The sequence below is a fragment of the Nycticebus coucang genome, chromosome 2 (genome assembly GCF_027406575.1).
Source record: "Nycticebus coucang isolate mNycCou1 chromosome 2, mNycCou1.pri, whole genome shotgun sequence".
Lineage (NCBI taxonomy): Eukaryota > Metazoa > Chordata > Mammalia > Primates > Lorisidae > Nycticebus > Nycticebus coucang.
In genome coordinates, this window is record NC_069781.1 from 130,992,111 (window position 1) to 131,008,100 (window position 15,990).

The 15,990-nt window shown below is 36.9% G+C and overlaps 1 protein-coding gene across 5 annotated transcripts in view; it reads left to right on the top strand.

Moving 5' to 3' along the window:
- Positions 1–14: 14 nt before the first annotated feature.
- Positions 15–15,990, top strand: part of ASB7 (ankyrin repeat and SOCS box containing 7) — a 40,058-nt gene continuing 24,082 nt past the window's right edge. Inside the window, exons 1-5 of one of the 5 annotated variants that reach the window (XM_053581846.1) lie at positions 47–447; positions 624–722; positions 1,573–1,664; positions 6,527–6,648; positions 8,464–8,725. In XM_053581846.1, coding sequence (XP_053437821.1) covers positions 8,515–8,725 — 211 coding nt within the window. In that variant the 5' untranslated portion in view covers positions 47–447; positions 624–722; positions 1,573–1,664; positions 6,527–6,648; positions 8,464–8,514. Of the gene's footprint in view, positions 448–623; positions 723–1,572; positions 1,665–6,526; positions 6,654–8,463; positions 8,726–15,990 lie in introns of all 5 variants that reach the window. The other 4 variants (XM_053581845.1, XM_053581843.1, XM_053581847.1 and 1 more) reach the window with 4 other exon arrangements.

Genomic DNA, 15,990 nt, shown 5'->3' on the forward strand with positions numbered 1-15,990 from the left:
CCCCAAAGTGCTGGAGGGAGGGGGTGAGAGTGGCCCAGTGCAAAGTGCATCCCGCAAGCCCCCTGTCCGGAGACCCCACAGCTGGCACATCGGACCCTGTATGACCTTGGACCTCGCTGTCCCGAGACCTCCTGGGTCCCTCGGTAGCTGGAAGCTTCTGGCCCGGAGCGCGGCAGCCCGCTGCTTCGAGTCTCTGGACCGGGACTGCCCCCCCAACCCAAGCCGGGACTTCCTCACTGCACCCCTGCCCGGAGGGTGCCCGGCGACCGGGACCGCCACCTCTCTCCTGTTTTGGTGTCTGGATGCTCTCCGGGCTGGGGCCGTAAGCCACTGAGGAGGATCAGGAACACCCAGGTCCGGCCCTGAGTGGGGTGTTTCTTCAATGGAGAAGTTGGTGAGTGTGGAGGAGGCTGAAAGGAGGAAGAAAAGCAGCAGCTGAGGAGACAGGTAAAGTCAGCTACCTTCCCCGAGGGGAAGGAGAGAAGCTGGATGGGTAGGAGGGAGGAGAATCTCTGCTCCTTCACTACCTGCCCTTGCCACTCTTCCAGCCCCTTCTTTAGCTACCTTCCCTGAACCCCCCTTGCCCTGAGGCGCTACTCCAGTCACTGGTTTCTGCTTTCCAGGTTTGAGCTGGCTGGAGGAAACAGAAAAGCTGGAAGGGATCTGTCCACCCACCAGAGAAGCAGCAGGCACAGTCCCTCTGACCAGCATCCTTTATAAAGGTAATGAGCCAACCCTCCCCTCCCCCATTGTTTATTCTTGGCCCCTACCTCATTAAGCAGGGCTTTATTTTCAGGGTGGTTGCCCCCAGCTTCGTAGCAAAAACAAAAACACTGCCCATGCCTGATGCTTAACGTTTTAATACTTCTCTACTTCAGAAATATGTTTTTCCCCTTTCTTTCTGTACAGTGTGTTTCTGTGTTTTGCATTATCTTTTGGTACACTGTGCCACTTAACTCTGTTCTGAGGCCTTGAGACTTTTTTGTAGCTCCCTCGCCTTCCTTATTCTCATAGGAATCCCCCAGTCCCCTGTTAATTGCTTGATAATTCTACATGACTTTGCTTTTTAATTAAACCACAATTTACTCCTTTCCCCCTTATTCTTTCTCATCACTTTTTGTCTATCTGCATCAAAAAATCTTTAGAGTTACCTAATTGACAGTGGTTTGGTAGGGGAAGGTAAATTAACGGTTTGAAATTTACAAGTTTCAGAAAATAAAATGATTTTATCTCCTAGTAGGGGGTGAATGTGTGTACCTTGACAGAGTGGATGGTATGAAGGCCATGTTAACCCATGAAGTACTTACATGTAATTAACTCTTTGAGTATGTATGTCTGTGTGTGACTGCCCCTGTGAGAGTGAGAAAGAAATGTGGATGGGCTCTGAGACTTATAAAGATATAAATAATTACACCTCAGATTTTGTAAAACTTTTAAAATTTTACACAGTATCTTAATGACCATTTGAGTCTTCAGAATTTAAATACAAAAGACTGTTTGGTGTTTAGATATCTGGGGCTCAATTTTTGTACTCATCAAAAATAAGATTTCTCATTTCAAAAACCCTTACAGAGAATTTGCTAGATTGAAATTTAAGCATCTAATTCATGGGTCACATTTCTGCTGCCATATTTTGTTGCTGCCTCTGAAAATGCACACTAAAGGTAAGTTTAGGACATTAATGCAATTCCTAAAGAGGGGATATGAGCATGGAAAGTACATAAGAGTTAAATCCAAAATTAGTCAAATGAATGACTTTTCTAACATCCCATAGCAAGAGTATAAAGTGACTTTTAATCTCAAAGTCATTTTAATAGCTCAGATTATTTACAGAATTTTGGGTACAAAGAAGTTAAGATTTTGATTTTCTCTGTTCCACTGGACTTTCTGTCCTCCACAAAAGGAAATTAATATTTTTACTGATTCTATTCTCAAAACATAGCAAAAGATGCTTTTAAGAGAATCTGAGCGTTTACACATCCATGAGATCTAGAACTGAATGCCAAAGGGCGTTCTACTGAGTGGGATTTAGAATCGGTGTCTGTCAATGATTGTTCCTTGGTGAAAATTTAAGACAGACTTTATATGTAGGGAATCCAGGTAATTGATTACATCATTTCAGTAAAAGTTATGCAGAAGTCTGTAAAGTTAGAGGCTAATGTTTAAATGTGGAAGTTATCAGGAAATACCTTAATGATTAGTTTAGAGCTTTTAAGAAAAAGTAAAAGATTTGAATTATGTTTCGGAGATCAAAATGAAGTACTATGTATTTTCTATTCAAGTTGTCTTGCATTAAATATTTTTTCTGTGTTAGATGTTAGATTTAATCTGTAGGGTGTTTTTGTTTTTGAGGGGTATTTTCACCTGAGATGGTAAGGGAGGGGCTTTGTGGCTAGTCAAAAATATAAGGTACAATTTTGATATGAGGAAAATTAAGGACACGGTGGGGGTGGGGGAAGGGGAGAGCAAAGAGAGAAAGGAGGGAGGGGTGGGGAAAGGAAGAGCAGAGGGAGGGAAGGAGGGAGGGGGTGGGGCCTTGGTGTGTGCCATACCTTTTGGGGGCAAGACACGATTGTAAGAGGGACTTTACCTAACAAATGCAATCAGTGTAACCTGGTTTCTTGCACCCTCAATGAATCCCCAACAATAAAAAAGAGAGAGAGAGAAACAACATATATGTATATAAGGTAAAGAGGAGACACTGCTTTCTCCTCCCCAGCCAGTTCATTCTCATTACTTAAATAGTACTTCACGGCTCCCCTCTTCCTTTAATGGTTTTTCTAAGATTAGAAAATGAAGGAATATGGGGTGGTGCCTGTGGCTCAGAGGAGTAGGGCGCCGGCCCCATATGCCAGAGGTGGTGGGTTCAAACCCAGCCCCAGCCAGAAACTGCAAAAAAAAAAAAAAAAAAAAAAAACGAAACAAAGATAAGGGAATATGTATAAATTGTTAGTATTTGTTATACAGGGTGGCCATAAAGTTCGTGTGCAACTTTATTTCTAATATTAGCATGATTGAGAGTATTTGGTTTAGATTATGCCAAACATTTAAAATATTTAATTTGGATATTTATTTACCAACATGAATGGTTGGATATTTGGGTATTTATTTACCAACATGAATGGTTTAGCCTAATGGTTAAAATTCTGTGTTTTCACCCTTGCAGCCTGGGTTAAATTCTTGGTCAGGGAGTGAGTCTCTTTCAGTTCAATATTTACCAACATAGCCAGATAGGTAGTTCATATTTTTCAATCTGGCAGTTAACTTTGTGTTAATTCTGTTGCCAGTCCTGTGGTTTTGGAAAAAAAAAATCTGATTGATTTGGTAATCTACCAAATATAGTAGATTTATAATCACAGAATAATTGATGTTAGTTGAAGGCATTCAGTCATGTGTCTTTGTATATTATAGGAAATACTTACATCCTTTACATCAATTATTTAATACTATGACACATGCATGATCTGTTTGTCTTACTCACATTTAACTTTGGTGACATAGAGGTACTTACCATCCCTAAAAAGTCTAAAGTCAGATATAGTTTATATTAGCATATCTAATACCTGACTGTTAGCCTTTCCTTTTATTCTCAACTCCTTAAATAGAATCATTGTCTCCTTACTTGCAAACTTTCTAAGCACTGGTACAGGCAGCAAAGATGTTATTGGCAGACATGACTTAGTACGATAATATTGATAAGACCCTTATCATTTATAATAAATTCTGATTTAAGCTTTGAGTTGAGTCTGGATAAGTGAACACTAAAATTTTCTCTATCGCCTTATACACACTTCATGAAGGTTTTTCTGTTTAAACTTACATATGTCATAGATCAGTTGTGCATGATAATAGATCTTTACATTGTACAGAGGCAGTAATTTGGAGGACATATCATACTCTTGTTTGTTTTGGAACATTAACTCTGTGTTACATTGAATGATACTAATATAACAATTCTACTTTATTTTGGGTTCCAGACTCCTGTCATACATGTAGAGCTTATCAACATGCATCTCAGCCTTTTGATACATTTTGGTTGGGCTTTGTAGTTTTTCTGCATCCATCTTCCCTCTTAAATCTTGTGAACTGTTAATAGATTTTTTTTCTTAGAGCCAATGTCCTTGGAGTTGCTGATTTTATTTCCTTACCAGCATGTATCTTTATTTACTTTGCAAAGAAATACTCACTGCTTTTTCTGAGTAGCAGACCATTATCTTTTTTCTAGTTTATGTGAAATCAGAAATCACAGTTCTAATTTGTATCACTTAATCTAAAAATGTGTGGACTTTTAGTGAAGATAATATGCAAAAAGCCGTTAATGTCTAATCATTAACACCAAAGGAAATTGAGGAAATGTGGTCAGATTTGGTGAAGGTTACATACTTTCGGACCGGTAGTAAATAGATCTTATTTTTATGTTTATTCTTCACTCCATTTTATCAGTATAGACTATTTCTTCTAACTATGTGAAGTTTTGGTTTTAACAAAATGAAGTTCACTTTACATATGGAAATTAGGTGGTAATGTATTTTAATTTTTAAACTTGTAGTTTCTAATATGACCAACAGAAGAAAATCTCAGAAGCTTAGTTTTGATTGTTTTCTTTTCGTTCTCATGTAGACTTGAAGAGAATGTCTTCTTTGTTTGCATGCTTTTTTCTTATTTCTAACTGTTAAACTTAGAATGGAATTTCTAAAGATTGCATGCTCAGAGTATCAGCAGTCCCTGAGTCTGCAATAGTTCCTGAGTCCAAGTTATCATTAATTTAAGACAACTACATTGAACATACATTATTTAGAAAATTACCTCCTTTGGTATTTTCCTTTATTTTATAGGGTCATTTCCACTTCCCCAGGGAGGTAGAGGGTGCTGAAGACACTCTTAGAAGTAAGGTGCCCGTGGAGTTAGTGTTTGAAATGTAGAAGTAACTCTTAGGAAACATAATCGCATCACATTCATTTGTGGAAATGTGTCAAGCTCATAATTGGAGCCATTGATTTGCATTTTTTTTTATTTTAGTACCATTTAAAATTACAGAAAAATTATAGTCTAGAGTTCCCACATACCTCCAGACCCAGCTTTTTCTAGTAACATATGAATGTGCACATACATGTTTATCATCTCCTTGGGAAGGAACAATCTACACTAATCATTTGACATTCTGAAGAGAGATTTCTTTCTTTCACCCTTTATTCAATCTGTTACTCACAAGAATGGACTTACTGATATTTATACTTTGGGTTATAATGTAATACTACTTTAAGTATTCTGTTGCTCAGGTTGTCCCGTCTTTGGTCATCGAGAGCTCTTTCAGTTATCTCCTGTGTCTCTTTGACGTGTCCACCCCATCCCTGTGTTTTTCTTGAAGCACTTCCTCCTTTCTAGCTCTATAAGGTGCTCCAGGCTCATCTTGTATTATTTCCTGCCTCAGTAAGGATTATTTAGCATGTTTTATAGAAGTTCTGATCATGTCTACTTCATTTATTTAGAGTAATAGGTAGAGTTTTAAATCAAATTATATTTCCAAGTTCAAGTTGACAGAATCTTTACTTTCTTTGAAGAGGTTTGGCAAGGAAAAATAGATGTGAAAAGACTTAAAGGTAGAAGTGGACTATACTAATTTAGACTGGTTGAAAATTTTGGTGTGCTGTCAGCAGTACCTACAACTTTTTGATGCTGCAGCATGTCAGGTTGCCAGGTGGTGGGGCATTTCCTCCTCTGAAAGTTTAAGTGATGAAGGGTTTATCAGATCTACCACCAGGGGTTGGGGTGATAGTTCTGCCAATACATAATTACTAGAGTGATTCTGATGTGATAAGTGGAAGTCACTTTGCAAATGTTCTCAACCCTGAATGGAATTTAACAGAGCTAGGATTCAATTGATGTGCAGAAAGATCCTTTTCCTTTTAGTTGTAGAGTTTTTCAGAGTTCATGTGAGGAAGCCAGAAAGACTGTTGTTAATGTTTTATCTAGTTTGGAGTATGTGTAAAGGAGTAACAATTTCAAAATTATTGACTTTATGCCCTTTGGGCATTTGAAGAACTAGCATTTAAAGACATAGTCTCTTTTTAGTTGTCATAGATTACATTTTGACCCTGGCCACTTTCTGTATTGAATGTGCGCATATTCCTGTTTGAGTCCTGTTTATTAGTTAGAGGAGGTGGCTGATGGTGTTAGTTAAAAAGTAATTCAAATGAAGTAAATTTGAAAATATTTTCTCAGTAAGGGAAAAAGAATCTGTACTTGCATTCAAATTCCAAATATGTGATTTATTATTAATTTATTTACTCTTTTTCATAAAATTGCATTTAGGAGAAAAATATCCTGAAACTACATCATGTTTATTGGAAATGAACATGTGTAATGTGAGATCATTTTCTCTAAGAATTGACCTGGTTCTTTCTCTGTTCTATAGATTTGTTGTAAAAGTACTGAACTTTTAGTGCATCAAAGAGTAGACTATGCAGGCAGCTATGATTCTTTATTATTTTAAGGAATTTTCCTGTGATTGTTATTTTGTTTTTAGGTTAAGAAGGCTTTTTTGCTCTGCAGTCTGGGCACACTCTGAGCCCCCTCCCCATGATGCTGTATGTGCACAATGGTTGTTAGGCAATCCATATATCAGGAGAAAGGGCACTCTTCTGTAAGGTAAGGTGAGTCAGGGTCCTTGGTCATCTGTGCTATTTTGGGGGAAAACATAATTTAGCTTTTACTTTTCTCTTTTAAATCAGTTCATGTACACTAAATGTACCATTCACTAAAACAAGTTTTGTTCTTGTTTTAGTCTTTTCTTGCTTGATTGACATCATTTAAGTGTCAACATCATTATTCCATTAAGAAAGAAAATCTGTAAAAGGTGATCGTGAGCATATAGTAATAGTTTCTATTACTTCCTTCTGACGGTCTTCAACATTTTTTCTTACAGTACTGAGAATAAACAAAAATGCATTCCGAAAGAATTCTCATCTTAAAATTTCTAGACAAGAGACAATTTTAGTGAAGTAATTAAGTGAAGAGATGGGGGGATCTTGTTTATTAAGAAAAAGAAATTGTCAAGAAAGCTTTTATTTCTCAGTTTTCTGAGAAAATAGCTATATGTTGCAGTGGCTTGACATTTTTAAACTATAACACTTAGTGATATGTATGAGTATGTAATGACACTATTTTCTGTGTATAAAACAACATGGGATATTTGTATTCTGATTATTTGACCTACGTTAGGCTTAACTTTACCTTTGCCCGGTCCATAACAAGTTTTGCAAGAGAAATTATCAGTACCAAGATTATCCTAAGATGTCTGACCTACATATTTGAGCATATTTGTCTTTAAAAGGCTTTATCACAATGTTTTTTTTTTTTTATTTTTAGAAATGGAAGCTACTAATTAAGAGGTAAATCTATCTATTCTTTCAAATTAGCCCAGTTAGCTTCCTAGAAGATCATTATTTTAGGTTTCTGTATGTATTTAAAAACACAATGAAAAATTCTTTGTACACATGTAAGATGCAACTTGGACTTTTTCTGTTTGTATGAAGATCTCATTTTATATTGGGTTTTAGTATACACCTCTTTTGTGACATTTTAGAGAATTCAGTGTACTACTTTTCTTTTAAAATAATTGTTTAAATTTGTAGAGTTGTGAAATACATTATATGATCTTGCTACTTGGAATATTTAGAATGTAAAACTTCTGGAAAACAGAAATTAGAAAAATACAGAAGAGGATGTGACAAAAAAAAAAGAGGGATAGTAAAATGAGCATCAAATAGCAAAGTGGGGAGGATGGAAATAGAAATAAACAAAAGGAAGGTAAATACCATCCAGACATTTCATTCTAATTTACTTAACCTGGCCTAATTCTTCTCCCTACAGACTTTTACACTAAAAGAGAGTTAAAACTAAAACTAAAATAGAGTTAAAATACTTTAGATAACCAAACTAAAGATTTTTTTAACTTCTTTTCATAATTAAATGTTTTTAGTCTTCATAGTATATTGCTTGTCTGTTTGACACTCCATGGTTACTCACTGTGAACTGTGATGGAATTTTGATGGTATGTAACTTAAATCTTCTGTATGGTGCATCACATAATTTAGAACTCCTAAGACAGGTTAATCTGATTCTTCTGACATCTCCCATTCTGTAGCTGCCCACTGTCACCTCGCATTTTACCTATGATAATGCTGTTATGTTCATAGGTTCTTTGCTTTAAGTTTTCAGGAGGCTGCAGAAACAATTTCCTGTTCAGGAGTTTAGAATGTGCATGCCTGGCTTTCCTTTAGCAATTGTTTATAATCTTAGAAAATTACTGAAAGTTTTGTCTTAACTACATGTCAACTAGTAGTATGTACTATCATGAATGTGGTTTACTAATTTAACAAATAGAAAATTCTATGATATTTAATGGAGATGGTATCAGGAGTTAAGGATTCTCAATTTCATGTATTCTACCTTCCCTTAAAGGCTAATCCTTGTGACCTAATGAATCTTTTGTAAGAAGTGGACTCAGCTAGGATGTTACACCACCACTGTCGAAGGAACCCTGAACTCCAGGAAGAATTGCAGATTCAGGCTGCAGTGGCTGCTGGCGATGTTCACACAGTGCGAAAGATGTTAGAACAAGGCTATTCTCCAAATGGCCGAGATGCTAATGGCTGGACCCTGCTACATTTCTCTGCAGCAAGAGGAAAGGAAAGATGTGTTCGAGTATTTCTAGAACATGGAGGTGAGTTTACTAGAAGCAAATGTTTTTTTCCCAAGAAGAAACATAAAATGAAATTATATTTAGTTTAAGATATGTATGTATGGGTGTAATTTTTAATGCTTCTCTTTAATACTCAACATCTTACTTTCTCCTTTGTGAAGATGTAACCATTATATTGGGTTTTGTTAAAACCAGTCTGTTTAAAAGATCAGTTTCATGAATGGGATTTTTTCCTCTTGCAACTGTAGTTTCTGTACAGACAGATTTTCCCGGGTTATTTCAACTAAGCAGTGCTACTAGGGGTTGTCTAGCTACTTTTGTTTCAGAAGCAGAAATGGCTGTGGTACCTGCAATTAGAGAATTGCACAAGTTTCCCTTGTTGATAATTACTCAAGCAAATGGAGTACAGTTTTCTTTAAATATCATGGCACCAGTGATACCTTGTCTTTTGAATTTATCTTTTTATTTTGGGTGTTTTCCTTTATTCAGAGCACTTGCCTTTTCCAGAAGCTGTATACAGCTTGTAAATATCCTACAAGATGATTAGTTATCAGAGTTCTAATTTTGTTTAAATAAATGCAGTTGGGAACTATATTTGACATTTTGCTTTGGAAAACTATCCATTCCCAAAAGGTTTTTAAAGTGATAATTATCCTAAATTAATTCGCTAGTTCTTCCAGTTGAATTTCAGCTTAATTTTCCTAAAAATTGATTACATATATTTTATCATTTGTACCCCTGTTGCTTCTGTAAGTTACGGTTGGGGGCTCAAGCTACATGTGTACCATGGTAGGCCCATCCTCTACCTTCTAGCCTTCTTCCCTTTTTTTAATGTTCAATTCTGCATCTTGATTTTTTTTTTTCCACAAAGCAGTGAGCTTAGCTCCTTGTCAGCATATGACTCCCTCAGATTCTGGTGTATAGATGTAATTAATTTACACTTATCTTCTATTGTTTTGACATTTTTGAGTTGTTTCCACTTTTCTGCTACTGAAACAGTATTACGGAGTATGTCCTTGACTGGTCTTGTTACGTATTTCAGAGTTTATCTCTTGAATAATTCCTGGAAGTACAATTGCCATGTGAAAAGAATTTTTGATGGATATTGGCAGATTATCCTCTAAAGAAGTTGTGGTTGCTCCTGTCCTTACTAAGCAGGTAGAACAGAGGCCGCTTCTCGCCTTTGCCAGTAGTTTATTACCATCACCGGAGGGTTTGTTCTTTATGTGATACACTTGCCTGTTTTTGCAAAAATGACATGAGTAACAAAACATTGCAAGATTGGGCCTTTTGTCCTTGACTTGTAGGAATTGTGTATATGTTCTCCTTTATCAGTTATAAGTATCAGTTATAAGTTGTAATGATCTTCCCCCAGTTTATAGTTAGTTTGTAGTTTTTTCACATTCTTGATGTTTTTCTTGTTAGGCAGAAGTCTGTGTTTTAATATCTGTGAATTATATTTTCTTTTACATTATGGTGTGTGCCTTTTTTGTCTTGTTTAGGAAATACATCATATTGCAGGGTCCTTTATTTTCTTCTAAAAAGTTTTGTGGCACGTATGTCTTTATTCAGAATTGGGTTTTCTGTATAAGATGAGGTAGTCAGGTACAGTTTCACATTTTTTCCCATAAACATAACCTAAAGCACTCTTTTCCTCACTGCTGTGGACGGCCAGGTCAGATATAAAGTTTTCATGTATGTGTGATTCCATTTCTGAGCTCTTTAAAGTAAGAACAAGTATTTTAGGGAAGGCCTCTCTTCCTTTGTTCTTGTATAGCATCTTATGCCTGCTACCCTTTCCATTATAGAGTAAGAGATGCAGAGAATGTTTTTCTTAGCACATTATGAACCAGTTTAGAAAAATTAGTAGGAGAAGGACTCCCCTGCTCCCTTTTTCTGTGGCCACATGTGGTACTTGGACATGTTCCGTATTGAAGCTAGTCCTGATTTCTGATCTCTAGACCAGCATAGCCAACTGTCTGTTGAGCTTCCCCACTTGCTTGGCTCATGGACATTGCCAGCAGTGCATGAGCTGCTCCCACCAGGACGCTCATTTTCAGTAAATGACGCCACAGCCTGTGATTGCTATGCCAAGAAAGTAGAAACCGTCTTTGACGCCTTTTTTCTCACCTGTGATGTGACAAATGGACATGTTCTGTTGATTCTGCTTTCTAAATAGATTCTGCTTTCTTTTCACTGGGGACACTGCTCCATTCTTGGGCATAGAAACGTACCCAACATAATGCATCACCAGGACTATTGCAGTGGTTTCTTCCTTCCCTGCAACCAGTCTTGCCCCCTCCCAGCCAGTGTACAAGTAATGTGATATATTAAAAATAGAAGTAAAACCATTACCTTTTAAAAATGCTCCAGTGGTTTCCCACTTCTTTTAAGATGACATTCAGAATCTTGAATGTGATCCACATGACCCTGCATTGTGGCTCTTCTTATCTTTTCCACTGCAGCTTTGAACTGTAGCACCTCTGCACTTTTTTGGCAGGGGTGGAGGTGCTGCCTGGGTCATTCCTATGCTCATTTCTACCCCTGGCCCCTTTGCCTTGCTTCTGCCTACTTATCTGGCCCTTAAATCTCACTTACACTTTGTTGGGGAAACCTTTTATCATCTAGTTGAGGTCAGATGGGATCCTTATTTATACCCCTGTTATATGATACTGTTATCCCTATGTAATATTTCTCTGTTATATGATATTATTGTTCCCTGTACCTTTTTACTGTAGTACGTATCACAAGCATGATGAATTATTTTATAATTTTCTATTTAATGCATGTATCTCCAGGTGGTCTGAACCTTTATGAGGGTAGAACCATATCTGTTTTGCCTCCAACGAGAGAGAGAAGACTAACACTAGTTATCTAAGATCATTATTTCTTCGTCTTACAGAAACACAATTGATCTTTTATCAGATAAAAAATAGATTGAAAATGAGTCAGCCTTATGGTGGGATTAGAAAGCTGCCTGATGCAGCATGCCTACTACTTTCAAAACCACGTGGTTTCTTTAAGAGCTTGTAAAGTTCCAGGCAGATTGGCACCTCCTGTTAACAAGTTTATTTTGTGGTGGACAGTCCGCCAAAATGAAGTCACAGATCCAAATAGGGGACAGTGAGAGAAGTAACTCATAAGAAAGAAAGATTCATTGTCTTTCTCTCTCCTCAACAATCTCCTTTCTCTCCTTCCCTCTGCTTTCTGTGTGTGTGCGCATGTGTGTGTAAGAGAGACAGAATTCATATAGTTAGATGAGGTAGCCAAGTGGTCTTGCATGAGTTATTTATTTAGCAAATATGTATTGAGCACCTAGCATATGCTAGGCCCTCGTTGCTAGAAATGAACAAACCTGGGGCTGGTCCTCTGGTACTTCAGCAGGGGTCCTCAAACTGCAGCCCGTGGGCCACAGGAAGCGATGTGATTGTATTTGTTCCCATTTTATTTTTTTACTTCAAAATAAGATATGTGCAGTGTGCATAGGAATTTGTTCATAGTTTTTTATTTTTAAACTATAGTCTGGCCCTCCAAAGGTCTGAGGGACAGTGAACTGGCCCCCTGTTTAAAAAGTTTGAGGATGCCTGAATTAATGGGTAGATAAAGATTTATAAGCAATATTTATTGAGCATTTAATGTATGCCAGATTCCTCACAACAATCTGTGAAGATATTAAGTATTTATGCATTGAAAACCTGAGCCAACTGAGCCATGGAAGGCTAAGTAATTGCCCAAGGTCATTCACCTCATAAATAGTGGAGGGGAGATTCAAACTATCATCTTAACTGTAATCCAGTATTGGCTGTAAGAAAACAAGGCAATTCCAACAGAATGAGTTCAGTGCTGTGTGTAGATAAGGTCCTCATTGTCTGTTGGGGTGAGGTGAGGAAGTGGCAAGGAAGACTTCCTAGAGAAAGCAAGTCTAGAGCAGAGATCTTGATAGATGAGGTAGGATGAGGGGCTGGAAAGATGGAGGTGTGGAATTATTCCAGATCCAAGGGACACTAAATGTGAATGGTTGAAGGAGAGCAGGAACACTTTTGCTTTTGAGAAATGAACAAAATACTGTATGATTGGACCGTACTCAGTAATCTATTCCAGGGACGCTGGTGAGCCATCAAAGCTTCTGACAGAGAAGAATGAGAGAAGTAGATTTGTGCTTTAGAAAGTTCACTATTTACAGTGAATGAATATATCAGAAGGGTCTGAGCCCTAAGGCAAGAAGAGCAGGTGGGATGTGAAGTGGAAGTAAAAGAAATCAGGAATAACTGAGGTTTTTGGCCTGAGGATCAGGAATAGGAGTTGCCACAAGCGAATGGTGATGATTAAGAGAGAAATAGGGAAAAGAGCTAGCCAGATGCACTTTAAACAGTGAGACATAGATGTCTAATACCAGCCAGTCACCAACTAGAAATTGTTGTGTATCACGTATTTTAATAATTTAATGTCAAGTCCATACACCTGGCCAGTAAAACCAGTGATGAATGATCATATAGACCTAGCCAAACTCAGAGAGGCCACTTGTGACCATGGCTTGAGAATGGTGTGGCCACAGGAAACCCGGTGAGGAACAGCTGCATGAGACCATACTTGATGTAGCTCTGGGAGAAACCTACTTTTATTCAGAGAACGAGCAAGTTTGAGCTGGATGACTGGCCCTATCTATATTCCCAAAGGAAAACAAAAGTGAGGCTCTCTTTCTGGTTTAGTCTAAACCTGTGCAGTCCATAGGATGTGTGACTATTTAAATTTCAGTTAAATAAAAAGTTCAGTTTCTCACTCATACAAGGAACATGTTAAGTGCTCCAAGGTCCCAAGTGATGAGTGCCTGCCATTTTGGACCGTGCAGATAGACAGTTGTCCCTTGGTATTCCAGGGGCTTGGTTCTAGGGCCCTCCCAAGGTTACCAAAATTCACAAATGTTCAAGTCCCTGATATAAAATGACATAGTATAAAGTATACTTTATATACTATGTATATTTTTCTTTATATATAAAGTATACTAAGTGTACTTTAGTATAAAGTACTAAAGTATTTGCATATAACCTATGTACATCCTCCTTTATATAATCATCTCTAGATTACTTAGATTAGAATACCTAGCACTATGTAAATAGTTGTTCTAATCTAATACTTTTCAAATCTGTGGTATTTCTTATTATACTTTTATTTATTTTGATTGAATCTGCCAATGCAGAACCTTTGGGTATGAGGTGGCAGTGGTGAAACCTTGACTTGTGCAGATAAGTGATGTTTTGCTGCTTTACTTTCAAATGTCCTGCTTCAAAACAGTAGAAGTTTAAGGTTTTTAATGTCCAAAAATATTTGTGTGTTGTTTTGTTTTTTTATTTTTTTGAGACAGTCTCATTCTGGGTAGAATGACATGGCCTCGTAGCTCACAGCAACCTCAAATTCTTGGGCTCAAGTAAGGTACCTGCCACAATGCCCAGCCAGTTTTTCTAGTTTTAGTAGAGATGGGGTCTTGCTCTTGCTCCAGCTAGTATCAGACTCCTGAGCTCAAACGATCAACCTTCCTCAGCTTTCCAGAGTGCTAAGATTTTAGGTGTGAGCTACTGTGCCCAGCCAATACTTGTGTTTTTAAACACAAATGGGATGTATACAATAGCACCTCCATACAAATCCTGGTAATTCTGACCAGGTTAGTGTGCTGTCAGAATTATAATGAAGAATCTGTTACAAGGGTGGGAATTGTAACAAGCTCATTATTATCTTTATTTTCTAACTTTGAATCTTTCTAAAAATTCCAAGACTAAGTTGGATACTTCAGGAAAATGGCATATTCCAGTGCATTTATTCATCTTCAGATCGAATGTTAATGCAAATTGGTGTGAGGGCAGTTGGCTGAAGCTCTAGAAGTTAAATCTATAAAGTAAACTCCCAGAAGAACCTGAGAAAAGCAGCTCAGATCTCCTCTCAATAAAATAGGTAAAATGCTTTGGGTGATACACATAAAAATAAGAGAGATAAGGGAGGAATCAAATTAATCCACAAAAGAATGGTAAGAACTATTGTTAGCTTTTTAAAAAAGAAAGATTTTGCTGCCTGTAGTCCCAGCTACTGAGGAGGCTGGGGCAAGAGAATCGCCTAAGCCCAAGAGCTGGAGGTTGCTGTGAGCTGTGATGCCACGGCACTCTACCGAGGGCGATGAAGTGAGACTCTGTTTCTAAAAAAGAAAAAATAAATAAATAAAGATTTTGCAAATGATAATTCCAAACAAGGTGAAACAGGTCATGGATGGGAATTTGTGAGAGTACCTTTGGAAAGCAGTTTGGTAGTGCATATTATGCTAAAGCCTTAAAAATGTAGATCCTTTTACCCAATAAATCTGTTTATATTAATCCTATTCATTTAAATTTAATTAATGGTTGAATTAAATTTAATTCTGTTGATTTATCCAAAGGAAACAGTCTTAAAAGCAGGAAATACTTTCTGCATAAAAATTTCATCCCTCATTATATATAATTTTTAAAATGAAGGCATTTGCAGTGCCCAGATACAGAGAAAAGGTTAATTAGGATATGATTACAATTATGTATAATTTTTAAAAAACGTATGGAAGTAAAGCTGAAATTCTATCATCATTGTTAATAGTAGTTATTAGGAAAGTTGATTTTACCTTTGGTTCTGCCGCAGATAGAATAGATACATTTTTTTCTTCATTTCATCTCTTAAAAGATAATATAAAACAGTAATTATAAAACTAAACTATACTACTGGCATTAAATTAATCCCACAGTAAAAGCTAAAGAGAAGAATTGAAATCAATGGACTTGGAAATGGGCAAGTAATAGAGAAAATTGACAGAATAAACAAAAAATGATTCATTGAAAAGATCAATAAAATTGATAAATCTTTAGACTGGTGAAGAAAACAAAAGAAAAGACACATAACCATTATCAAGAATAGAAAAAGGATTTGACAGTGTACTGGAAGTCCTAGCCAGAGCAGTCAGGCAAGAGAAAGAAAGAAAAGGCATTCAGATTGGGAAAGAGGAGGTCAAATTGCTAATATGCTTTTATGCTAATATGATCTTATATCTAGAAAAACCTAAAGACTCCACAAAAAAATTTACAGGATACAAAACCAACTTGTAAAAAATCAGTAGCATTTTTATATACCAGTAATGAACTAGCTGAGGTGGAAATCAAGAAGGCAATCTATTTATAGTAGCTACCAAAAAAAAAAAAAAGAAAACAACCTTGTAATAAATTTAACAAAGGATGTTAAAGGTCTGTACACAGAAAATTACAAAGCACTGATGGAAG